Source organism: Littorina saxatilis, linkage group LG1 (genome assembly GCF_037325665.1).
Source record: "Littorina saxatilis isolate snail1 linkage group LG1, US_GU_Lsax_2.0, whole genome shotgun sequence".
NCBI classification, from domain to species: domain Eukaryota; kingdom Metazoa; phylum Mollusca; class Gastropoda; order Littorinimorpha; family Littorinidae; genus Littorina; species Littorina saxatilis.
This window is the reverse complement of record NC_090245.1, coordinates 82859951-82884864: the sequence shown is the minus strand read 5'-3', so window position 1 is coordinate 82884864 and position 24914 is coordinate 82859951. Positions and strand designations below refer to the sequence as shown.

Below are 24914 nucleotides of genomic sequence, written 5' to 3'. Positions count from 1 at the left end.
GCTTTTTTTTATGTTGTGAATTAAAGTTTTGTTATGTTTTTTCATTTTTAAAATTGATTGGTATGCCGATGTCCTATCTTAAAGATTTATTTGAGAACAAATAAAATATATTTTGTACAATTTTGGATTTTTCATTGATACTTTGTTGTGGTCTATGTATGTGTCTTTCACAATGTGTGTGTGTTTTTGTTTTTAAGAATGACTTTGCCTGTGTTTGTGTGTGTGTGTGTGTGTGTGTGTGTGTATGTACAGTCCTGCATGCCTGCCTATCTGACTTTCTGTGCAGCAACCAAACCTTCCCACTCATTACATCAGCCCCCCCCCCCCCCCCCCCCCCCTACATTCGGCATGTACAGGTATCATTCTGTCCGTCTATCTGTATGTTTGTTTGTACGCACTTAGATCTCTGGTGTTTATGGGTCGAAAATTGGTGTGTAGCTTAATTAGAAGTATTGTACACACATAGTAACAAATTAGCTACCTACCTGTAGCCAAAGAGGAGATAAAATCTGTTTAACCATTTTCAAGATGTTTTCAATTGAGGTTTAGCCCAGCGTCTTCATAATAATACTTTCACAATTTGTAATTAAGAGGTCAGTCTGTTCTCCGGCGCTCTGGGGGGGTGTCACGGTGTCCTTTCCTATTGTATGGGAGGTGCACCCATCTCCACTCTCTTGTTTTTGAAAGAGTCTGCTCTCTTTTCACTTTTTTCAGCTTTACTAGCAGCTGTTTGGCTTTCTGGCAGGAGAGCTGAATGTCTGTCACTGGCATGGTTGACATAGCTGCTACTTTTGCTGCTTTGTCCGATGTTATTTCCCCAGATTCATGTGTGGGAAGGCAGCCACATTTTGCCATGTCTAAATTGTGACAGACTGCGTGCTCTTAATTGTGAAATATTCACATATGTTTGTTAGTTTCTTTGTTATGTGTATTTGTTTCTTTGCTTGGATTTGTTTTGTTTGATCTGTTGGTTAGTTCGATCGTTGGTCTCTTCAGCTAGTAAAATGTCGTTTCTGCTTTCATGTCACTATGGAGTAAGAAAGATCACCCGCCACCATACTGAGCATGACAATTGAGAATTGGGTAAAGATGTGTAACTTGAACACTCTCACACACACACACACACACACACTCACGCTGTGAGACACACACACACACACACACACACACACACACACACCGTGACACACACATCGTAACACACACACACACACACACACCGTGACACACACATCGTAACACACACACACACACACACACACACACACACACACACACACACACACACACCGTGACACACACATCGTAACACACACACACACGTGGGTATGTAGCACCATACGAAACGAAAGTTAGTTTGCCCTTGACCTTATTCTTCTAACGGAAGTAGTGTTGTTCGACGGGAAGTAAATGTTCAAAATGGCGGCGCGAAGGACTGTGATTCCTAGCCACTCAAAGGAAGAAGTATGTCACAATGTCGCTTGAGACTTTTGCAGCTTCACCAGACGTAAAGCGGATAGACCATCATGTCTGGAAGTTCTTGCGACACGCAAGCTGTGTTTCTAGTCGACGTGTCAACTTGTCGACAACGCGGAACGAAGTGGGAGGAAGCGATCTCGCTTTGCATCTTTCGTATCCTTTGCTCCTTGAACTGCCAGCTTCGATCAAACCATCTCAAAAGTAAATCCAAGAGCAAAACTCTAAAATGGGGGTACAAACTTTTTGATCTCGACGGTCAGCCTATAAAAGTGGACTCTTCTTCATCATTCAAAGACTTTAAACTGAAATACTTTGAAGAGTTTGAAAGAAATTTAAAAAATGTGACACTTGATCAGCAGAAGACCACAGCCACAGACATTCTACCACCAAGCAAAAAAAGTCAACAGGGACAGACCACAAGGAGAGGATCAACAGCTCCGTCGTATCCAGCTCGACATCTGTCAAAATGTTTAACAGAAACTCTACATGATTTCCAGTGGGAAATGCCAGACATCGGATCACCCGTGAAAAGCAGAAAAGGGCAGAGTGAATGCAGTAGTAGAACTAACTCAAACTATGTCTTCTTGATCAGCAGAGTGCCGTGTGACAAAAAGACACTGAGACATTATTCAAACAAAGTGGTTATGGACCAAGATGTGTTCACTGAATCATTCATGTCTCAGATGTTGCAGAAAGAATTTTGTTACCAGCGTAAAATTCATCTTTACTGGGTGGACATTGGGCGCTATCAAGCGCCAAATGATGCAACTGCACGTTCAGTAAGTTTGGGTTACATTGTTTTTATTGTTTTATTACTTTGACAAGGACCGACTGAATGAACAAGCACTGAAGAAGTGGGATTCATTCATGTGTTTTACTTTTACTGTTTTGATACACGCATACAATTGATATTATTTACAAATAAATGTTCAGCCTTTTTTACTTTTTTCAATTCCCATGCCTGATGATATGTGAGCTAGCCCACTAAAAATGAGGGCTGATAGTGATACTAGTGATAGTGATACAGCTCATTTAATAACTTAAGGCAATCTTTGTTTCTGTTTACTAAAAGTCTATTTGTTTTATGTTTTCTTATAATAAGATCTTCCAAATTATTTAGGTCTGTGGATAATCTATTCTGTTTGTTCAGTCACAATCACATTTCACAAGAATTAGGTTTAGAAATTAGAACTAGAAAGTAGAATAATAAATTAAGTTAACTCAGGTTGAAAAAGTGTAGAGTGTATTACTATTGCCATGGCCATGGGTAATACAGTAACATAAGGAATGTACTGTGAGTGTAATATAATTAATAAAACTTACGTTTACAATGTATAGTGTACTTCTTAAGCCTAACAGTAACACTAACAAATTAACAGTTTAGTGCGGTTGCACTTGCAGGTTGCTCCTGACAAGAAGAGCTACGAGATAGTGGCAGCTTCCCTCAGAAGTCTTGGAGGAGCTCTGGTACCATTCCAGTCCCTGGTCACTCACCTGGCCGCACCTGATCAGCAGCGCCACTTTGCACAGGTAGCATCAGCCTCAGGGGATGCTGGCTCAGACTTCTGGGGAAAATCAAACACTGGGACTGACAGCAATTCTTGTAGCGGGGAGAAGGACGGAAGTGATGAAGTGGCTGTTGCACTGTCTTCCTTTACCTCCATGTCTGCATGCAGTGCTTTGGTCACCTGTGGACTGCAAGGAAAAAGTTCTGGTCCTGTGCAGCGAGATAATACTAGTTCTGTGAGGGTGTTGATGCTTACCATTGGAGGAAAAGGTGTGTGTACTTTTCTTTCAAAACATGGCGCAATGTTGAATAAAATAGGGGATATTTAGGAGATATCATGTACTGCCCCAAGATGTACTGTCGGTGTCAACAGCATTACGAAAGAAGCTTCTTCTCAGTTTGATTATTCATTTAACATCAAATCAGTGTTGAAGGTTCACTGCTAAAAATAAAAAGTAGAAGATTGTTGATTTGATCGACATCACAAACAAGTGTTACTGTTAGTGTTGTTGTTACTGCCAGATCTGGTTCAGAACAAATTTACAACATTGGAAGGATTCAAAGGATACACAATGAGTGAATGACACAGTCATACATGAGCTAGGGAAAACGTGTGTACATTTTAGTTTTTACTAAAGCTATAGATTGTCTTTCTATAAAAGTCACAGTAGGAGGTTATCGAGTATTGTTTTGTAGAGCTAGGCAGTAACAATAGATAAAAAGGTTTTGACTTAAGAGCACAATGAAATGTTTTCAAGAAAATATTGCAGATTGTCTTTATTTTTTTGCTTTCAGATGAAGGTGAACCCATGGAGATTGGAATCCAACTAGCACCTGTGACAAACACTGGTTCAGGCAGGTCAGTATTATCATTTTCTGAATGATGTAAAACAAGCTCATTACATTGGTACCTTAATCAGACCTGGGAACCCATACGATTAAACCGGCATGGTTGGCCTAGTGGTAAGGCGTCCGCCTCGTGATCGGGAGGTCGTGGGTTCGAACCCCGGCCGGGTCATACCTAAGACTTTAAAATTGGCAATCTAGTGGCTGCTCCGCCTGGCGTCTGGCATTATGGGGTTAGTGCTAGGACTGGTTGGTCCGGTGTCAGAATAATGTGACTGGGTGAGACATGAAGCCTGTGCTGCGACTTCTGTCTTGTGTGTGGCGCACGTTATATTATGTCAAAGCAGCACCGCCCTGATATGGCCCTTCGTGGTCGGCTGGGCGAACAAACAAACAAACCCATACAATTTCGCCATATTGTGTACGCTTGATTGTCTAAAATACGATCAGTACGGTCGGGTGAAAAATAATCCGATCAAAAAGATTCCTAGGCTACTTTTCTTCACAAGTGCATCACGAAGCCGTCCAGTATTTTGGATGTTCGAATACTGTGTGGAGTACACTCATTTTTGTGAAAATATGCCACGTTTCTTTGAGAATCCTCCAAGTGCAAAACAGGGGCTCCAGGTCTGCTTAATAGTAATTTTTTAATAGTAATGTGTGGGTCTTTTCTGATGAGATGAAACCTCCAAATTATTTAAACATTGAGACCTTGCTGAGAATGTGGCTTTAAGAAGGAACTTTCTTAATTTTAACAAACGTGTTGTAATGTTGATATTGGCAATGCTTGTATGTCCACTTAATCATTTTGCATGCAAAATTTGTCTTGACTAAAACATTTTTACCCATTTGATAACAGTTAAACTGAACAGTTGGCTTTATACATTGATTTTTCTATCTCTCTCAGGCCACCTGTATCACAAGTTGCCAACCAAGTGGATCTCCAGCTGTGCGGAGACGATGAGGATTGCTGCTGTGTATTGAGATCATCCAGAAAAACACCACAAAGCAAGGTCGCTTCACATCTGGAGATGCGTGGCCGGCTTGGAAAATCACACATCAGGCAGCTAGGGGCAAACTTGGGCCATCACTTTGTCTGTTTTGTTGCTGAGAATTGTCCAACAGAGCAGCATACTGCTTTCTCTTCTCTCTTACAAGCTATTCATTCACAGCAGCAGGGTCTGGTAAGCTGTTTGTTTTGGTTTTTAAAGAGTGTGTCACTGTGTGTTTATTTAGTTTTTTTATGTTTGTGTGTGTGTTTGCGTCCGTTTGTCTGCTGCAAATTTGGTTATCTGTTTGTTTCTTCGTGCTGGATAAAGGTGAATACAAATGTTGTGCACCAGGAAAACATTTTTAATTGATTTACTTCTCTTCGTTTAATTGCACCATGGGTCTATATCCACTTTGCTGTGATTTTTGTCTGTCGAGATGAGGAAGGAAATCAATGAATTAATGTTATTCAACTAATTCAAGTTCTACAAAACGCTGACAAACATTTTGTTGTTGTTGACAGGTTTTGTCATGCAGAGTAGGCAATCAGCCATCCCCACATCTTGCTGTGCTGGAAGCAGCATCTCCGAGGAGCGCTCACCTGTCCTACCTGTCCCTTGCCATGACACTACAGGTAGAAAAAGGGATTTCGCTACTGGGACCAAAAGTACCAGAGAAGTCGCAGGATTCCAGCATTGGGAAGTCTTCGCTGCAAGCATTCAAAGACATGGCGGCAAAAGCCATTGCCTCTCATGGAAAACAAGCTGTCCGAGGTAATTGAAAAAAAAGGGCTGCTTTTGTATTCTTAAATCTCTGTTTTGCAATGAATATTAAAAGTCATACAGGCACACAAGGTTAAGCCTATTAAGGACTACCCTGAGGAATATGATAGAGGAATCTCTGTTCTCATCGCTATCTGTATAAATTTGTGTTGAGCAGTTGACTGTGCTCTCTTTTTAGTCTGCAGAAAACTTTGCCAACATTTCAAAAGATCTCTTAATCTTACTTTTTCATGGTGGGAGAAACATGACGCCAAGGACTTCCTAATCCTAAACTTCTTAAAGATATGGACACTTTTATGGCAATTTGGGCAAATTTGCTAAAGAATTAAAGCTAAACAACATTCCTATGCTGCCTCACCTGTATGCACGCAGGTATATTCACACATGTATTTACTCTATGTTTCAGCAGATGGTAATGAACCGGAGGCAGGCCAAGCATTGTGGACAGGTGTGCTAAACCCCTGGCATGTCAGTGGCAGTGTTTCACACCTACAGTCTGCACTGGACAAGCTTACAAACAGGTATTTCATGTCATTACTTGTGATACTAGTTATCCCCTCAAAAATTGAACATGTCTACCTAAAATGACATGTGCAAAAGACGGCCATACATCAAAAGATCCATTCATGCAAAGAATTCATTCATGCAAAGAAACAAGTGGACATGGAAGTTGCAGCCCACATGCACATAATGAAGATAACTTGGTAAATGTGGACTCTTTGAATGGATTTACACTGCCCCTGCCTTGTTAATTCTTGTGTTGGAGATGCAGAATGCCATGGACACCCAAGTTGTCTCAGAAGAAAAAGACACTTCAGCGTCTGTTTTTTGCATGAGTTTTACAGGCATGGCTGTATTTTTTTGTCCCAGTTTAGGCATCATAATATTTTGGGGGGATTCATGCCTGGTGTTTTCATGTTTTAATAACCCACCAAACTCTGACATGGATTACAGGATCTGTTTTGTGTGTATTTAGTCTTGTTCTTGTGTGTAGAAGGAAGGAAGATAAGGCACTATGTTATTGCACCCATCTTAAAACTATCTTTTGACAGTCTGAGTTCAAACTCAAATGGTTGTAACTTGTATCAGAATCGTGACAAAGGATATTACTTTGATGTTTTCAGATTGGAAGATATGAACTACCTGTCCAATGGGGAAAAATCAGTGTTGGTTGACATTCAGCAGGCCTATCGTCAGGAGAACCAGACCCCCCTCCTCCTTCAGTCTTCCCAGCAGAGTACCCCCCAGGTGTCTGCATCTCTCCTCCCTCTCACTAGGACAGGCTCCAGTGATCGCTCTAGGGACGATGCTAGTGGGTCTGAGGGCAGGTATGTAACTATTATTTCAGTGTTTCACAGTGCACTTTGTATGAGTGTGAGTGTCTGATACATTGTATTTGTGTGTGTCTTTCTTCGTATTATTTTTTTAATTTTCATTATTTATTTAATTTTTTAATGAAAATGATGGGGGGTATTTGGACACACGGAAGAAGGTAGGTTTCTTTTCAGTAGTGGAGAGCACTGTATAACGGTGACCTTGACTATTATAGGTCGGGTCTCGGGAGGCGTAATTCCAACTTGCCGAGAGGACTGCTGATGGTGAGCAAAGCCATGCGCTGCAACAGTCTGCCCTACGATGAGGTGGATGGGGATTACGTCCCTCCCGTCGCAGCGGACGCTTTGCCCAGACTGGATGTCAGCCATATCGGTCAGTGAAGATTAGTGTAAAAGACTTCTGTACTGGCTGCTGACTTTATTATTTTTGTGTTGTTGTTTTTCTCGTGCTTTTGTACCCAGAGTATATTTTACAAGAGAATTGTCTTTGTTTGATAAGACAGCTGTTTTGAAGTTTAGAATATTGATTTAATGACTTGAAGGCTGGCTAACTCATGGGTGAAAGTAGCCCGTCAATTGACTGAAATCCGTCAATCTGAAAATAAGTCTGACGGAAATTCCGTCAATCTGCAATTTTTTTTTTTTTAAACCGAAACTACTTGCGGAACGCGTTTTCGAACTGCTATAGTGAACCGGTTGCAGTGTGCCCGGGTTGGAGTTTATGAAACTAAAACTGTGTGTGATAAGTTTGGTGCTTGAAACTCAAGGGCTTTTCCTTGAGAACTTGTTTGCACTATAAGTATAAGAGATGCTACTGCTTAGTTGCTACGTTGTGCAGTGCTACATCATGCTGTTTGCATGTGTGACATTCTGTTTCATCATTTATTTCAATGCCTGTCTGGCAATGTTTGCTTCTTATAATCAAATATTTCGAACTTTTATTTCAGTTGTTCAGTTGTTCAGTTTCTATTTCATGTAGTATGGCTGTTGTCAATGTTAATTGTTGTCAATTGTGTCGTTGTGTTGGAAGATGCAAGTGTGAAAGGATACAAAAGAAAAATGATTACTTCTGTGAATTGTTTTGATTTTGTTTACCCTTTTTACCATATCATTAGAATCTGAAGGTATTTTTTTGACCTGCATGATAGTGTATTTTTTGGCCAGGAAAGGCCACAAAATCACAATGAATAATGCAAAAATTCGTTTTCGGGCGGGGGGCGTTGCCCCACTGGGTCCCCTAACGGGGCCCTGCCCCGTACCCCGCTAGGGCCTGGGCGGCCCCTGGACCCCTGCCCCCAAAAAATTTCAGTCAATTTGATTTTCCTAGGTTTCACCCATGCTAACTAGCAAAGCAAAGCAGCAATAGAATTTCCCTGTTCTTTGTTTGTTTTGTTCAAATTATTATTATCAGCATAACTACCTCTTTTCCTCCTTATTTCCCTGTTATTGTCCTCAACTACCTCTCTCGCCCCATTCCTTTGACATCTTTATTATTTTTTTCCACTCATTTCCGTCTTACTTTTCACATTTCGTCAAGTTTTGTTAATTTTTAATTTCAGATGTGAAGACGGTCGAAGACTTGAGCCAGTATCTACAAGAGCAATATGAGCACGTGCTGGAGACAGGGTCAGGGATGGAAACCGCAGTGCAGTCCATGGTCACTGTCACGCAGCACTTCATGACCGCGCAGCAAAATGCTGAATGCCCACAGGTAAGTTTGTGTCTGTGTATGTGTTGTGTCCGATTCATGGCATTGGGCAGGTTTTAGAAGCCTTCATGCACTTTCGGCAAAACGCTGCTGAGTCCTTAATCCATTTCTATTTTTCAGGCAACATCAGTGGTACTGTAGCAATGGAAAATTGTGTTTGATTATCATAGTCGCATGACAGTTTTAAACCTCGTAGCAAAATGCTCATGTCAACAAGTTAGTTTCTTTGCATTAACATTAATGGGGCTACATTGGTTTGGGAATGACTATGAGCTACATGTAAACCAACAAGTCCCTTCCCATTTTATTTAAAGGAGGGGGGCTGTGAAACATTCATTGACCATTTCTTTTATGTGACCTGAATCAGCGAATATCAGCATTTGTCTCTTTCTTAGCCTGAAGTCAAAGGGTTGATTTTTTCTGTCAGAATGTTGCAGTTTGATGACTTACTCTTAGTCAAAGAATTTTCTGACCTACTGTATTCACATGCTCTCTTCTTCATTGATCTTGCTTCTTCATGCAGAATTGGTTGTATTGCTTTGTGAGCCTCTCAAAGAAAGCAGACTTATCTGTGTTTGTTGCTTTTCAGAAGAGTGCAGCTGAGTTTCTAAGGGAGAAGACTCTGAAGTCCTGCAAAGACCTGAAGGCGTACTATCAGAATCTTCCATCAGAAGAGGATGGACAGAACAAGATCATAGAGTAAGATGGAGTTTGTATTGCCTATCTGCTTTTTTTTGGCTCACGTAAGTGTAGCCTATGCGATCGTAACTTTGTCTGTCTGTGCGTGTGTGCGTGTGTATGTCTGTGGTAGAAACTTTAACATTTGAAGACGTCACATTATGGCGTAAGAGGGTTAGACGTCACGCGAAGGAATTACTGAAAGTCTCGGTCATTGTTATTTTGAGCGGGCCGAGACTAGTTGGCAGTCGTGTCCCTGTAAGTTACAGGCTACATGCAGACAGACAGATCTAGATCTAGTGTCTCGCTTTCTTGCACAGTGTCACCTATGCTTACTGTGTGTGTGTGTGTGTATGTGTGACGGAGTGATTGAGTTTGTGTTACTGTTTGTCGATTTCTTACGTGAGCCTTGAAGGCTTCGCCTCTTGTTTTTTTTATTGAGGTCAAGAGAAAAATCAGGTTCTTGATTGCTGTTGGTAGCTATGACTGGCACCCTTCATGTTTCTACTTTTTGATGCTGCTGCTTTGAGACTTTTCTGGATATATCTGGTTGATTTGTTGTTAATACTGACAAACTGTATGGCAGTGGACACCTCATAGAAAAGTTAGACACTTTTAGTTGACTATAAACAGCAATGCCGTCTGATGTTGATGACGTGTACACATATTGATCAGACACTTTTGCTTGTTAGTAATAACAACAGTGCCAACAGTTGATTGTGGTGTTTGTACACATAAAGAGAGAGTGAGCATGGTGTGCTATTTTGTGACTTTTGGGAAGAAATCTTTTCTTTTTTTTCCCTTTTTTTTAACGTTGGTGTTTGGTAAAAACAAAACAAAAGATTGGCATGAATCTGCCTTTTCGTGCTTTTTTGATTAAAAGTACATGTACATCCAAATATATTTTGTTTTTAATTGCAAATAGTCGGTATCAATTTGTTGTGTCACCTCTCCCCTCAACCTGCTTGTTTTAACTTCCATCAATAGTGTTGACGGTGAAGATGATCAGAGTTTTGATGTGTGTGCACAGGTTCAAGCTTCAGATCTTGCTGCGTCTGGAGATGGAGTCTGTGTGCAGTGGTGTGGACCCTTCCCAGCAGGAACAGACCGCAGATGAGGTGGGTTTTGTCAACAAGTACAGTGGAACTCCCCGTTTAAGACCTCCAAAACTGAGAAAATCAGGTCTTAAAATGGGGGTAATTTTACAGAGCTTATGAACAGAAAGTCTTAAAAAGGAGGGAGTCTTAAATCAGGTGGTCTTAAAAGGGGGCTTCCACTGTAGTGATGAAAGATGCACTGATGAAAGACAGATTCAGTGGTACAGCTGAAACAAGATGTACTGAACAAAAATAAAGCAGGGTTGCATGCGGCTTTACCAAAAGCCAGAATCCTGCCTTTTTCAGTTTTGATATGTGTTCTGACAGCAGTGTACCAGAAGCAAATACAGTTCTGAAGCAAGATTCTCAAAACGTTCATGCAGACCTTTTGCATTTTGAAAATCTGATACTGGACATGTTTATGGGAACCAAAGGGAAGTAAGCGCCCTAAATGCATACAACATGTCCGATTAGAGTAAGTGAGAGTTATACGGAACCAGTCTCCTGGCAGCTGAGAGAATAGCAAGCATTGGAATCAACAAGTGACTTTCATCCTCAAAAATCAGGGCGGGGATGTAGCTCAGTCGGTAGCGCGCTGGATTTGTATCCAGTTGGCCGCTGTCAGCGTGAGTTCGTCCCCACGTTCGGCGAGAGATTTATTTCTCAGAGTCAACTTTGTGTGCAGACTCTCCTCGGTGTCCGAACACCCCCGTGTGTACACGCAAGCACAAGACCAAGTGCGCACGAAAAAGATCCTGTAATCCATGTCAGAGTTCGGTGGGTTATAGAAACACGAAAATACCCAGCATGCTTCCTCCGAAAGCGGCGTATGGCTGCCTAAATGGCGGGGTAAAAACTGTCATACACGTAAAAGCCGTGGGAGTTTCAGCCCATGAACAAACAAACAAACAAAAAAACAATCCTCAAAAATCAAATAGTTCGCATAACATTTATTTGAATGTGTGTGTGTGTGTGTGCACAGAATTTCTTTCAATCATCGCTCAGTTTCATGACTTTGGTTAGCATTGGGTACAACACATATTGCATAGACTGATATCCAACTGTTATCATCTGCTTTCTGTCAGCACACACATTGAATCTATAGTTAAGTAATATATGTATAAAAAGTTACACTCTTACAAGAAGTATAAATTTGCATGATGTTAGAGGTCTTTGCATTTAATAGGTCTCACGAATAAACTTGTACTTTGTTTTTCATGGACAAAGAAACAAGCAACAATTTCTTTCCTTGATTCTGTTGCAGATTGTGGAATTACTTCGGTCACTGCTGTTTGCTGCTGATGCAGGAGAGGTGCCTCACTTCTTGGACAACACTGTGTTGAGCAGGTAAGAGATTTGTCATTGATTACATGACTTTTTCTGTGCGCACTTGGTCTTGTGCTTGTGTGCACACACGAAGGGAAAAAAGGCATTAGCAGGTCTCCAAATAAGTTGACGCGGGAGATCTTCACCTTTGACCAACCAGGCGTGGGGATTCAAACCCATGACCTTCCGCTTGGGAGGCCGTCATCTTAACCACTTGGCCGTTGCGCCCGTCTGTTGGTATAACTTTGAAAGCAATATGAGGGCCTTTTCTCTTAGGTATTTTCCCTTTAAGCTTGCTTTCTGGGAGAGTTTAACACTCAAACTTCCGCTTGGGAGGCTGGCGTCTTATTCACTAAGCCATTGTGCCCGTGTGTACTGTATCTGATCCTGTATCTCTGTTCCGTGCAGCTACCTGACCACCCTGCCGCAGGTGCTGGTGACCATCTATGACGAGTTGATGCAGCCGCTGCCAGCAGCCCTAGCCGGCTTTGGGTCGCCGGGCACCACCCCCAGTGTGGGGCCATTGTCTGCCGCCAGTCTGCGTAGCGTGGGGCCTGACTCTGCCCTCTCGGCTCCCCCCGACAGCAACCAGTCCACCAACTCCCAGAAAGTGAAGTGAGTACAGTGAAACCTCCCCTTTTAAGACCCTCCCTTGTGTAGCCATTTTGCAGAGATGTTCCCTTCTACAGACTTTCTGTTGAAAACCTCTCAATCTACCCCAATTTAAGACTCTCTCCTTTTTAAGACCTAATTTTCTAAGATTTTTGGAGGGTTCCACTGTATTATTTTGAAAGTTCTTAAAGTTTGTCTGTGCTAAGGGTGTGACTGAGGTGCAGCTGTTTTGTTTGTGTGGCCTCTTCTCGGGAGAGAGAAATTCAAGTTTTACGCCCTCACGGCAAAGCCATTAGGGGCATATTCCCGGGTTTTAACCCGACTTTAGATGAGATACACAAGTGTATGCGTGTTTAAGTAGTCTCAGCCATCTGCACTTATGGCAGAATAACCGAGGTCTTTTACGTGCCACTGCGGTGACACGGGGGGTGGGAGATGGATACCGTCTCTGGGGCTGCACATAAAGTTGACCCATGTCCGGCCCGGCCCGGATTCGAACCAGCGACCTTTCGATCACAAGTCCAGTGCTCTACCACCTGAGCTACCCGGGCCCCCAGGCCTCTTCTCCCTCTCAGATGCCAAGTTGTGTGTGGGTGTGGGTGAATTAGTGAAAGAGGTTGTCCTTTCTTTTGCTTCTTGTTGTTCATCAACCAAACATTATGAGATTTGTTACCTTCTCTCTCAACTTACCTCTTATTTTCCTTCCACTCCCTGCTCACTTCCATATAAATATAGTCTTTTATCTGATTTTCTTATTTGGTTTGGCGTGTAAACAAATTCTTTTGATTGTTGCAGAACACGAACCAGCCTGCGTTCTCACCCAAGCCTGACAGGTCGCGGCAAGAAGCGACAGATTCAGGTCCAAACCAAAGTGGTGGCCAAGCCAAAGGTAGCTGTCATGTCTGTACACTTTAGATTGTAGTGCCCTGTGGCTGCACATGACAGAACTCTCAGCTGACTCTAATTGAGTTATGTATTTTTCATATTGCCTTAGAGCTATACGTTTTGTTGACCATGTGTGTTCGTCGCGATATAACCTTCGTGGTTGAAAACGACGTTAAACACCAAATAAAGAAAAGAAAGACCATGTGTGTCTATAATTTGCAGTGAGAAAGAAGCATGTCAGAAAAAACCACGTTTGGTTTCTAAACATTGGCATTGATCATTACTTTACTTGTCCAAACTGTTGTAAGTTTATTGTTATGTTATTTTGTTAGAATCTGTTGTAAGTTTATTGTTATGTTCTTTTGCTAGAATATATGTATTTGATTTTATGTTAAATAGTATGTTCTTATACATAGTTAATATGTAAAGCACAGAGAGCATAGACTGCTGTGGTTCGCGGTATGTAAGCTATCATTATTATTATTATTATTATTATTATTATACGCAAATAATTCTGGATTTTCATTGTGGTTTGTAGAAATGGGATAATTACTATTGCATTTTTTAGATTGTCACGTACTTGTATCTGTCAACCAGGCTGATTTGAAGAACAAGGCTAAAAAGGAACGCAAGACCCCGAAGAAGCAGCATAAAGTGAAAGGTATTTTTCAGTTTTGTCTAGTGTATACCAACCTATGACTGACTCTGTGTGAAGAAAACAAAAAGTTAGTTTATGTACAAAGGGAAAACAGTGCTTGTACCTCATCACATGTGACTTGTGAGTGAAAGTGCTGAATGATAAGTTTGCTTGTTGACTGGTTGTTTTTAAACCTTCTAGGGGATCATATGTGTATCTTGTTGTTGTTTATAAAAAGTTAACTATCAGTATTAATGCCTGTATTGTATGATGAATTGAATTCGATGTTTTAATGTGTATTGGGTTTAAAAGTCCTAATGTATTATTATAATACAGTGTGCCTGTTGTTAGTTGTTTAATTTGTTGCCCCACAGTCTGTGTTACATCTTTGTTCTGTTTTAGATCTGTACGCTTTTATATAAGTTCTGTTTTATTGTCAGACTTTTTAGGTGTAACTATGTGTCTATTACTTATCTTATGTATTTTCATCTTTTTAAAAACAATTTTGCTAGATTATCTTATATGACTGTAAGTGGTCGTTGTCTATGAATTTTTGAATTTTTGTTATAATGCTCGTATGTTATTTCCTACGAGGAAACTCTTTATATGTAAAATGTTGAATTTTAATGTCTAATGTAAAGCGCCATGAGACTGCCATTTGGCGGTGAACAACGCTATAAAAGAATGTTTTATTGTTATTATCATTATTTATTATCACTTGGTGAGTCGATGAAAACATATTTTTTTGTTGCTGTTGAGAAAATAATGTGCTGAAGTGCATCGTTTTATTAATATCAAAGCAGTACCACACACAAATGTCACAACGTTTTATTGCCGTGTATAAAAACATTGGAAGAAAAGTCTGACATGCAATGTCCCTGTTTCAGTGCACAAATATTTCTCTAGATCTGAAGGTTTTCCGCAATAACATCACAATGTAGTTAATTTTTCAATAACAGTTTTATCATATATATATATATATATCTCTCCAAGGATTCAGGATACAGCATTTCTTAAAATTAGTTTTCAACTCGATGAATGAAAAAAATGACAACTATACGAGGTATGATCCAAACAAAATGATCAAATGTGATTTTCGCAGAGACTGTTTGGCGTATCTGGCCCAAAATACAGCAGTCATCAGAACTACTCTCCTCCTACATCGATGCAAAGTCACAAGTGCCTGAGCCAATCAGAAGAGGCCTTAAGGTGGCCTTATTTGGGGTTGCTTTTGAGCTCTGATTTGACGTCTTTTTTTTGGTCCCGGGTGCAGTAAAACTTGTTGGCAAAAAGTCTGATTTTCAAAGAGGGTATAACCAGAAATCACAAGGGGTGTAATCAGGTCTGAAGAATGTGTGAGGCAAAAATGGGATCATTTGGTATTTTAAGAATGAAGTTACGGCCCTTCTTTTGTGGAGACTGACATTTTCATGGAGGAGAAGGGAAGTCTTGGTTTCGCAGTTTGGTCGCTGACTGCTAAAGTCAGAAGTAAGTTTGAGTAAAAAGGTTTCAGCATAGTACGTGACAATGACAGTGCTGTTAGTAGACAGAATATTGACAGCAACGGGACCTTCGTGGTCGAAAAATACAGCGAATAGCCCTGTTTCTGCTTTGAAAAGCTCGCTTACAAATGTGATACATCTCGTCATTTTGGTATAGACACGCTTTGTTTCTGTGTTCTCTGGCACTAAAGTAGAAGGAAACCAAAGTCTCACAATCAGTGACTACAGTAACAACAAATACCTCGTACAAATAGACCTGGGGTCTTACTCCACGACCTTTTGAGACAGGCTCATAGTCCTGTATTACAATGATTATACATAATCTCAGATTATATAGCTATATTAAATAACATATTCTTACTCCGAATCACATTAGCATTGAGTCACCTGAGATGCTTATCACTGAAAAACGCTTACCCGGCTAAAATTTTTAAAGGGAAGCAACCCATCACCAAAACGAAAGTGAAAGTAGCTTTGGTAATGGGCCAGCACACTGGGAGTTACCTCCCATACGGGAGTGTGCCACGTCACTTCCTCTAGGAACACGTGCCTATCTCATACGTTCTTTTCACCTCGGAGAGGACGGTTCACTTTTTGACGCTCTGTGGCTGACCTTGTGTGTTTGAGTGACACCCGCCGGCCACGTTACCCAGCTTTTCTGCTCGCCTTGCCTACAGTTTGGTGAGCTCGTTCCCGTTTGTTGTTGGTTGTTTGCGCTGTTTTCGTTACTGTACGTTGTCCGTTTTTTGCGGACTTGTGTGTCAGTGACTTGCGTGTTTAGCCATTTTGTTGTGTGAGTTAGTTAGCTAGCTCGTATGACTTTGCTCGTAGCTCTGCGTGCCCCTTTCTGTGTTGGGCAAGTGTAGCTATAGTATTTTGTTGACGCGAAAGAGTGTGTGTTTACTGTGTTCAGTCGTTTAGACTTACGTGTCAGTAAATTTTTTCGCGTTGTCACGCGTCGTTGACTTGTGTGTCAGTTACTTGCGTGTTTCGCCATTTTGTTGTGTGAGTTTGTTCTCTAGCTCGTGTGACTTTGTTTGTAGCTCTACGTGCCTCTGTTTTTGTTGGGCAAGTATAGCTATCGTATTTTGTTGACGCGAAAGAGTGCGTGTTTACTGTGTTTTCAGTCGTTTAGACTTACGTTTCAGTAAATTTTTTCGCGTTGCCACGCGTTGTTGACTTGTGTGTCAGTTACTTGCGTGTTTCGCCATTTTGTGGTGTGAGTTAGTTTTCTAGCTCGTGTGACTTTGTTTGTAGCTTTACGTGCCTCTGTTTTTGTTGGGCAAGTGTAGCTATCGTATTTTGTTGACGCGAAAGTGTGTGTTTTTTACTGAGTTTTCAGTCGTTTAGACTTACGTTCAGTAAAATGTTTTCGTGTTGTTTACATGGATTTGACAGCATGTCTGATTCAGACAACCGCTGTGGCAAGTCAGACCCCATGGGGAAATTTTAAGCCTTAGGCTTCTTCTTTAGCAGTTTTACTTGTACAGACCAAGAACGTAACTATTTGTTGTCTGTACCTTTTTCGGCGCCTAGCGCTGTTACTACTTCTGCTATCTTTTGTGGCGCCTAGCGCTATGGTTACGTCTGCTCCGGTTCTCTACTACGGAGACTTCGTCCTCGTTGTTAGCACCTGTGCAGGGTGCGTTGGTTCCTTTCTGTTTTAGACACTGGTTCCGGGAATCCGCAGCTTGGTGCAAGCAGAGTTCCAGCGTTCCGTCGCCAGTTTTTTGGCGTTTCCGGCATCTGGCAGTGACGTCCGGGAGTTGGCTTCCGTGTCTTTGCCGTCCATTTCCGGTTTGGAGCAGCGTCCTCCCTCTTCAGCTGCGGCTGGTAAGCAGAGCTGGTCCGATAGCCCTCGTGAGGCGCCTGGACGTTCTCTCTCGGGAGACAGCTCTTTCGCATCGGGTCACGACCGATACCATGCTGATCTTTCATTTCCGGCGATAACCTACAAGGCCCCGGATTTGATCGAACAGCTGCGGCAGTCGGTTTCGGCTGCCGCATTTCCGGCACTTGCCGGAAGTGATGATCCGTCCGCTCCGGCACGCTAAGGCGGTCGCGGCAGGATGGAGTATTCACTGACTTCCGGTCCTTCCGGATCGCGAAGTCAACCAGTGCAGCTTTCGCTTCCGCATTGCGCGGTTTCGTCGGCTACACTACCGGCACTTGCCGGAAGTGATGATCCGTCCGCTCCGGCACGCTAAGGCGGTCGCGGCAGGATGGAGTATTCACTGACTTCCGGTCCTTCCGGATCACGAAGTCAACCAGTGCAGCCTTCACTTCCGCATTGCGCGGTTTCGACGGCTACACTTCCGGTTTCGGCCGGACACGCTGCTTCCTCTTCTGGTGCTTCCTTCCGGATACCAGTGGGTGGATTCCAGCGTACGCCTTCCGGCCAGTTAGTGCCTAGGCTTGAGCAGGCATCACTCCACTCTGATGGGGGAGTGACGTCAGCTCATCCAGCTCCGGTTTTTGCGGATGGTCGTCCTGCCTACCCTTTACCTTCACAAGGTTCTGGGCTGCAGGATGATGGTCGTGTACAGGCATTTCCGGTTTCCGGTTTGCCAGGGCATGCTTCTGCTTCCGGAACTGGTGTTTTTGGTTTCAGTGCAGCCTTCGCTTCCGCATTGCGCGGTTCTGTCGGCTACACTACCGGCACTCGCCAGAAGTGATGATCCGTCCACGCAGGCACGCTACGGCGGCTGCGTCAGTATGGAGTATTCACTGATTTTCCGGTCCTTCCGGATCTCGAAGTCAACCAGGGCAGTCTTCAATTCCGCATTCCGCGGTTTCGTCGGCTACACTTCCGGTTTCGGCCGGACATGCTGCTTCCTCTTCTGGTGCTTCCTTCCGGATACCAGAGGGTGGATTCCAGCGTACGCCTTCCGGCCTTTTAGTGCCTAGGCTTGAGCAGGCATCACTCCACTCGGATGAGGGAGTGACGTCAGCTCATCCAGCTCCGGGTTTTTTACGGATGGTCGTCCTGCCTACCCTTACCTTCACAAGGTTCTGGGTTGCAGGATGATGTTCGTGCACAGGCATTTCCGGTTTCCGGTTTGCCAGGGCATGCTTCTGCTTCCGGAACTGTGGCTTTGGTCATGGCTCCATGTGTGACTATTCTGATGCTCCATCAGGGGTCAACGAGGAGTCTCGGGGCGTGTTTCCGTCGAAGCTCAAGTCTGTTCTTGACATCGCGGTGGAAGTAGCGTCTCGTTTTTTCCCCGAAGGGGTGGTGGCTGCGGACTCTTCCGCTCCGTTCGTTCCTTCGGCCATGGCGGACTTCCGGCCGGCACAGGAGGATGTTTCTTCCTTCCGGTTCGCCGAGTCTCCGTCAGTGGCTTACCAACTTTTGCATTCGCTGGTTCGTCCAGCACATGCAGGGAGTGGTATTCGGCCAGTGCCTGTTCCGTTACTGCTTCCTTTTGGTCCAGTTCCGGTATCAGCTCAGCAGTGGGTGGCGTCGGCTTCTCAAGCCTCTTCCTTTGTGCCTACGGGCAATAGGAAGCTTAGCTTGTCCACTCAGAGCCAGAGCTGGCTGGTGTCTTTTGCACTCCCTAGGGCTACCCTTCCGGTTCTCCGGGAATTGCTGCCTCTTCTGGCTAAACCGATCAAGTATGATCCGGTTCTGCCGGTTTCTGAGGCTTCCTCCTCTCTGCTGAGGAGGTTGGACGTCGGCAGATCGAACTGTCCTCCGTTGCAGAGACTCTTGTTCGAACTCTGTCTCGGTCATCGATCGATTCGCTGGTTCCTTTCACTCTCAGTGAAGAACAATATGCGGACGATGTCTCTGCCCTTTTGACCACCTTGGCCAAGGTCAAGGAGGAGCAATTGCGTCTTTCCTCCCTACAGTTCTCCCAAGCGGTCCTCTGTAGGAGGGATCTCTTCCTCTCGCAGTCCCAGTTCACGGAGCTGGCTACTAGGGAGACCTGGAGAGTCTCCCCTGTCTCAGAGGAATCTCGCTTCTGTTCTCTGGCAATGGTTGCCAGACAGAAGGAGATTCAGTCGAACAAGGACAGTCAGTTCCTCGACTTCACTCTGCAGGGGGTGAAACACTCTAAGCCTTCTAAACAAAAGCAGGCTCAGACATTGTCGAATCTCAAGCCAGCTCAGAAGCGGCAGGCTCTGCCGGTCGCTCGTGGCGGGAAGAAGAGGACGGCATCGGGGAGGGGGTGTGGCGGCTCTGGGAGTAAGCTACACCCCCAATGATGCGCTCACGATCTCACCCACCTCCCGCCTTCCACCTTGGTGATGGCGGGAGGCCCCTCCCGTGCGCTTTCTCGTTGGATGTCGGTAGTTGACAGCCAATGGATTGTGGGAGTGGTGAGATCGGGCTTCCGCCTGCTCTGGCGGGAGGAAAAGGCGCCTCTTACCCGAGTGCCGCCGCGGTTCAAGCCCCTCTTCTCGCAGGAAGCACGTTCCGCCTTGCAGTCGGAAATTGCCTCTCTGCAGCAGAAGGGCGCGGTGGAGAGAGTTCGGGCCCATAGCTCCCTGGGATTTAAGGGCGTCTTTTCGCCGTTCCCTAAGCGTCAGGAGGATGGCGTCCCGTTTTGGATTTATCTCTCCTCAACACTTTCTTGAGTGAGATAAAAGTCAAGATGGAGACGCCAGCCTCGGTCCGAGACTCTCTCTGCCCAGGAGACTGGGTGACCTTGATCGATCTCAAGGACGCATACTTTCATTCTTATGCATCCGGCCGGCCGGAATTGGCTTTGGTTCCGGTGGGGAGATCAGATCTACCAGTTTTGCGCACTCCCTTTCGGGCTGTCCCTCGCACCATGGTGGTGAGACAGTTCTGTGCACTGGTGAGGTCCTAGGGTATCCGCCTGCGGGCTTATCTGGACGACTGATTCATCATGATCCAGTCCCAGAGCGCCTGTTCGCAGGATACCCTAATGGTTCTTTGAGAATCCAACTTGTTGGGGTTCTCGATCAACCGGGCAAATCCGGAGCTGACCCCGTCACAGACATTCACTTATCTGGGGATGTCTTTCGACACGGTCGCGTGGACTGTCCAGCCTTCTCAGAGAAGGGTGGACAAGCTCCAAGCTCAGATTCGCTCCACTTTGCCTCTCCTGATGGTTTCCATCCGTCTGGACTTGGTGGCTCGCTCGCTTAGAGCGTCCACCTCGTCAGTTTATGCTTCCCACTGGAAGGCATGGACTGCCTGGTGTTCAGCTACAGGGGTGAGGTCGGTGGCTTCGCGCTCTATTCAGGTCGCCAACCGCCTCTCTTTCATGTCTTCGCAGGGCGCCTCAGGCTTCTCGTTGAGGTTCCGGCGCTTCGCTATCTCGGCGACTCTTTAGCAGATCGGTCGGTCTGTTCGAGTCGGGGGCGTTATAGCTGCAGTCATTAAAGGGGCTGCTCTTAGGGAAGCTAAAGCTCGTTTGCCCGCTCCCAAGTGGGACTTGTTTTTAATCCTGGAATTCCTATGTTCTGCGGATTTTGAGCCTTTGAGCGAGGCCATTCTGTTCAATGTCACTCGCTAAGCGCTGGTTCTTCTTTTGTTGGCGACGGCCCAACGGGGCGGCGAGGTCCACGCCCTGTTGGGTCAGCCTGGAGATATCTCCTTTGAGTCGGACGGTTTCGCATCTTTGCGTTTCCGGCCCGATTTCCTGGCCAAGATTCAGTCTCCGGGGCAGGCCTCTCCGCTGGTTAGAGTCAAGGCTCTGATCAGCGCGTTCGGCCCCGGATGACCTTGATTTGGTCAATTGCCCTGTGAGGGCTCTTTGTCTGTACTTAGCCCGGACTCAGCTGTTTCGGTCTAGTTCTCAGAAGTTGCTGTTTATCTCGCCCTTTTCTAGGCGCGAGTAAGGTTTGTCGAAGGTATCGTTGGCCTGGTGGGTGTCCTCGCTCATTAAGCAAGCTTATGAGTGGAGTCGCACAAAGAGGGGGGGGGGGTCATGCCCTCCTTGCCACTTGACTCGGCCCGAGCCCATGATATGAGGGCGTGGGCATCCTCTCTGGCAGTACTGCGCTCCAGATGTCTAGAGGAGGTGCTGACAACTACGTTTTGGCGTTCTGAAGATGTTTTCTTAAACTTTTATCTTCGGGACGTCTCGGCTCTTCGACAGGATGGCTTCAGAGGCCTTCCAGTGCTCATAGGAGCAGGCCAGTTCCTGTCCAGAACTTGATGGTGAGTTTTGATTCATTTCTAGCCCACCGCCTTGTTGATGTTATCTGCTAATGTGATTCGGAGTAAGAATATGTTATTTAATGGAAAATTTCCTAGATAAATTTTCATTTAATTAATATACTTACCCGAATCACATACTGTATTCCCTCCCACCTGCCCCGCGTATGGTTTTAAGTTTTTCTAAGACCGTATGAGATAGGCACGTGTTCCTAGAGGAAGTGACGTGGCACACTCCCGTATGGGAGGTAACTCCCAGTGTGCTGGCCCATTACCAAAGCTACTTTCACTTTCGTTTTGGTGATGGGTTGCTTCCCTTTAAAAATTTTAGCCGGGTAAGCGTTTTTCAGTGATAAGCATCTCAGGTGACTCAATGCTAATGTGATTCGGGTAAGTATATTAATTAAATGAAAATTTATCTAGGAAATTTTCCATTTACTATCATATACACAGGGAAGACAAGTATGCATGTGTACATTTACCCCCCGCGGGTTAGGGGGAAGAATTTACCCGATGCTCCCCAGCATGTCGTAAGAGGTGACTAACGGATTCTGTTTCTCCTTTTACCCTTGTTAAGTGTTTCTTGTAATGAATATAGTCCATTTTTGTACAGATTTTAGTCAAGTAGTATGTAAGAAATGTTAAGTCCTTTGTACTGGAAACTTGCATTCTCCCAGTAAGGTAATATATTGTACTACGTTGCAAGCCCCTGGAGCAATTTTTTGATTAGTGCTTTTGTGAACAAGAAACAATTATCAAGTGGCTCTAATCCCTCCCCCCCCCCCCCCCCCCCTTTCCTCGTCGCGATATAACCTTCGTGGTTGAAAACGACGTTAAACACCAAATAAAGAAAGAAAGAATGTGTACATGTTCAATCTTATGTCTGCAACACGTTTCATCTCCTTTTTGTTTGTGTGTGTTTGTGTGCTTGAGAAAAATTTGCTTTGTTACGCCTGTGGAATGTCTAAAAATGTGTACTGTTAAAAACTGTTTCCAGTTGACCCTGAAGCAAAGAAAGCAAGAAGGAATCTCTTCAACACCCAGACTGGCGCAAAGTCTCCTGCAAAAGGTGACAAAGGGAAACGATCAACTCCTAAAAAGAAACAACAGCATACTACACCTAAGAAGTCCCAAGGTAAGGCATGTTTATTTCTGTCTCTGTGTGTGGGGGGGGGGGAGCATTTTTCTCACTTAGACAATTGAGTAGTTTTGCTTAGGTGTAAACAAAACTTTAATTCAATTGCAATATACAAATGTAAATTTAATATTTGGATCCATACTTAAGCATATGCTTGTATTAGCGGATCTTTACGATTTACCGTACTTTCCGGGTCATAAGGCGCGACTTTTTTTCTCGAGTTCGACCCCTGCGTCTTGTATAACAAAGCGCCTAATCCGTGTATGAAATACGAAAAAAATCAGAGACCGCTTGAGTACCAGTCAAACAACTTGTGATAATGCATGTTTCAGCTACTAGGTACTGCCCTGCCTTTGATCTGGCCGCACACACAGATTTCCACTCTGTTAAACTCGGTCACTGACCCCGATGCAGGAAGTGTTTCCTCTCTCAGATATGACAGGGGAACCACCTCTCATGGCAAAAACTGGGTCATTGACCCCTGGGAAGAAGGTCGTGTCTTTTAACAAGGCCACCCAGCTATCACAATGCCTTTGATCTGGCCGTACACACAGAGCACACATATTTTCACTCAGTTAAAGTCGGTCACTGACCCCGGTGCAGGAAGTGTTTCCTCTCTCAGATATGACAGGGGAACCACCTCTCATGGCAAAAACTGGGTCATTTTGGTGCGCCCTATCGGCCCCCTGCGTCCAATGGATTACATTTTTTTTTTTAAAGAAGGGGGTGCGTCTTAGATAACGAAGCGCCTTGTCACCCGGAAAGTACGGTAATAAAGCAGAGATAAACATGATGGCATTCACATTTCACAAGGTTAATTCAAAATGTTGATGCAAAGAGAAGATACAAGACTAGACAAAGGATACAGCCAGGAGGGAGTACATGTAGTAATAAGAACATAAAAATAAAAGGAGAAGAAGAAGAAAGGACTTAATTTCAACGCAGGCACTTTAGAACTTTGCTAAAGGGGATGAAAGTCTCTTGTTCATTTCGTTGCTTGTTATTCTCTCAGGTGCCAGGAGACTGGTTCCACATAGCTATCAACTCTCGCTGCACACGTTGTTTGTCAGATCTTCCCCTGTTCTTGCTTTTACCTGGAAAGTTTTAACATGTGTATGTACAGGCAGCAACACCATTGTAGCAGAGACACCCAGCCATCGCCAGCGGAGCAGGTTGGTATGGCAACAAGAGCAGGCATCCAAACAACTCAACATGACGGGCCCTCCTGATGTACAGGTCATTGAAGAGTCGCCAGTAAAGCAGAGTAAGTTTCACTGTCAGTTTTGGGTTCAGCTGACATCATTGTTTGACACGTCTGTGAGTGAAAAAGTTGTCACATTTTTTCAATGACTTGGACTTTTATCGTTTTGGTGTTGTTCAGTTGGTATTTACTTTCCATGTACTTGTCAAATTGAGGAAAGTTAAGTTTGGTACTGTTGATAGCACAAAGACTGTGGAACATGATAATGCTATTTCAACACAGCAAACTGGGATTTTGTTTTCATTTATGCCTGAAATTTCTAATGTTGCTCTAAACTAGTCAAGTCAAACAGAAACTCTACTCTAGCACTCTGCTTATTCCTGCTGATGATGTAAAGTGATGCACCAGCTTGCAGTCAGTTATTGAATGAGCCCCAGTACAAGTTGTTGATTTTTTGATGGTTTACTATTTTTATTTGTAACATCAGTTGCAGATCTGAAGTCCAGTCCAGGCCGTTACAAACCTGCGAGACGGGTACTGCGACAGTCTTTCTACTCGGCAGCAAGGGACAAGCACTCCAGGAGTCTAGCACGAGCCTTAGACCTGTCCAGCCGCATAGCTGGCCGCCACCACCGCCACCAACATTTAAGAGGTCAGTTCTGTGTAAAAGCCTTGGTCTTTTGAAGAAGTTGTGAAAGTTCTCTTGCTACAGGAGCTTGAGACACGCTCAGTTGAGTGAGGAAATTGTGATGCCCCTGCTGTAAATTTCTTTGTGTTTGGTTGAATTTCTTTCAGTACAACACATCTTTGGCTCACGTAAGTGTAGCCTATGCGATCGTAACTTTGTCTGTCTGTGCGTGCGTGCGTATGTGCGTGCGTGCGTGTGTATGTCTGTGGTAGAAACTCTAACATTTGAAGACGTCACATTACATTGACGTCACATTATGACGTAAGAGGGTTAGACGTCACGCGAAGGAAGTACTGAAAGGCTCGGTCATTATTATTTTGAGCGGGCCGAGACTAGTTGGCAGTCGTGTCCCTGTAAGTAGGCTACATGCA

The 24914-nt window shown here is 44.2% G+C and overlaps 1 protein-coding gene across 1 annotated transcript in view; it reads left to right on the top strand.

Moving 5' to 3' along the window:
* The first annotated feature begins 1474 nt into the window (after positions 1-1474).
* LOC138950660 (treslin-like) overlaps positions 1475-24914 on the top strand; it is a 30312-nt gene continuing 6872 nt past the window's right edge. The window contains exons 1-18 of the mRNA XM_070322405.1: positions 1475-1507; positions 2881-3256; positions 3782-3845; positions 4740-5016; positions 5346-5595; positions 6011-6125; positions 6729-6932; positions 7154-7311; positions 8498-8649; positions 9236-9345; positions 10355-10442; positions 11686-11768; positions 12156-12362; positions 13155-13248; positions 13842-13905; positions 22514-22651; positions 23778-23918; positions 24343-24507. Of these exons, the coding sequence (XP_070178506.1) occupies positions 1475-1507; positions 2881-3256; positions 3782-3845; positions 4740-5016; positions 5346-5595; positions 6011-6125; positions 6729-6932; positions 7154-7311; positions 8498-8649; positions 9236-9345; positions 10355-10442; positions 11686-11768; positions 12156-12362; positions 13155-13248; positions 13842-13905; positions 22514-22651; positions 23778-23918; positions 24343-24507 (2719 nt within the window). The remainder of the gene's footprint in view (positions 1508-2880; positions 3257-3781; positions 3846-4739; positions 5017-5345; positions 5596-6010; positions 6126-6728; positions 6933-7153; positions 7312-8497; positions 8650-9235; positions 9346-10354; positions 10443-11685; positions 11769-12155; positions 12363-13154; positions 13249-13841; positions 13906-22513; positions 22652-23777; positions 23919-24342; positions 24508-24914) is intronic.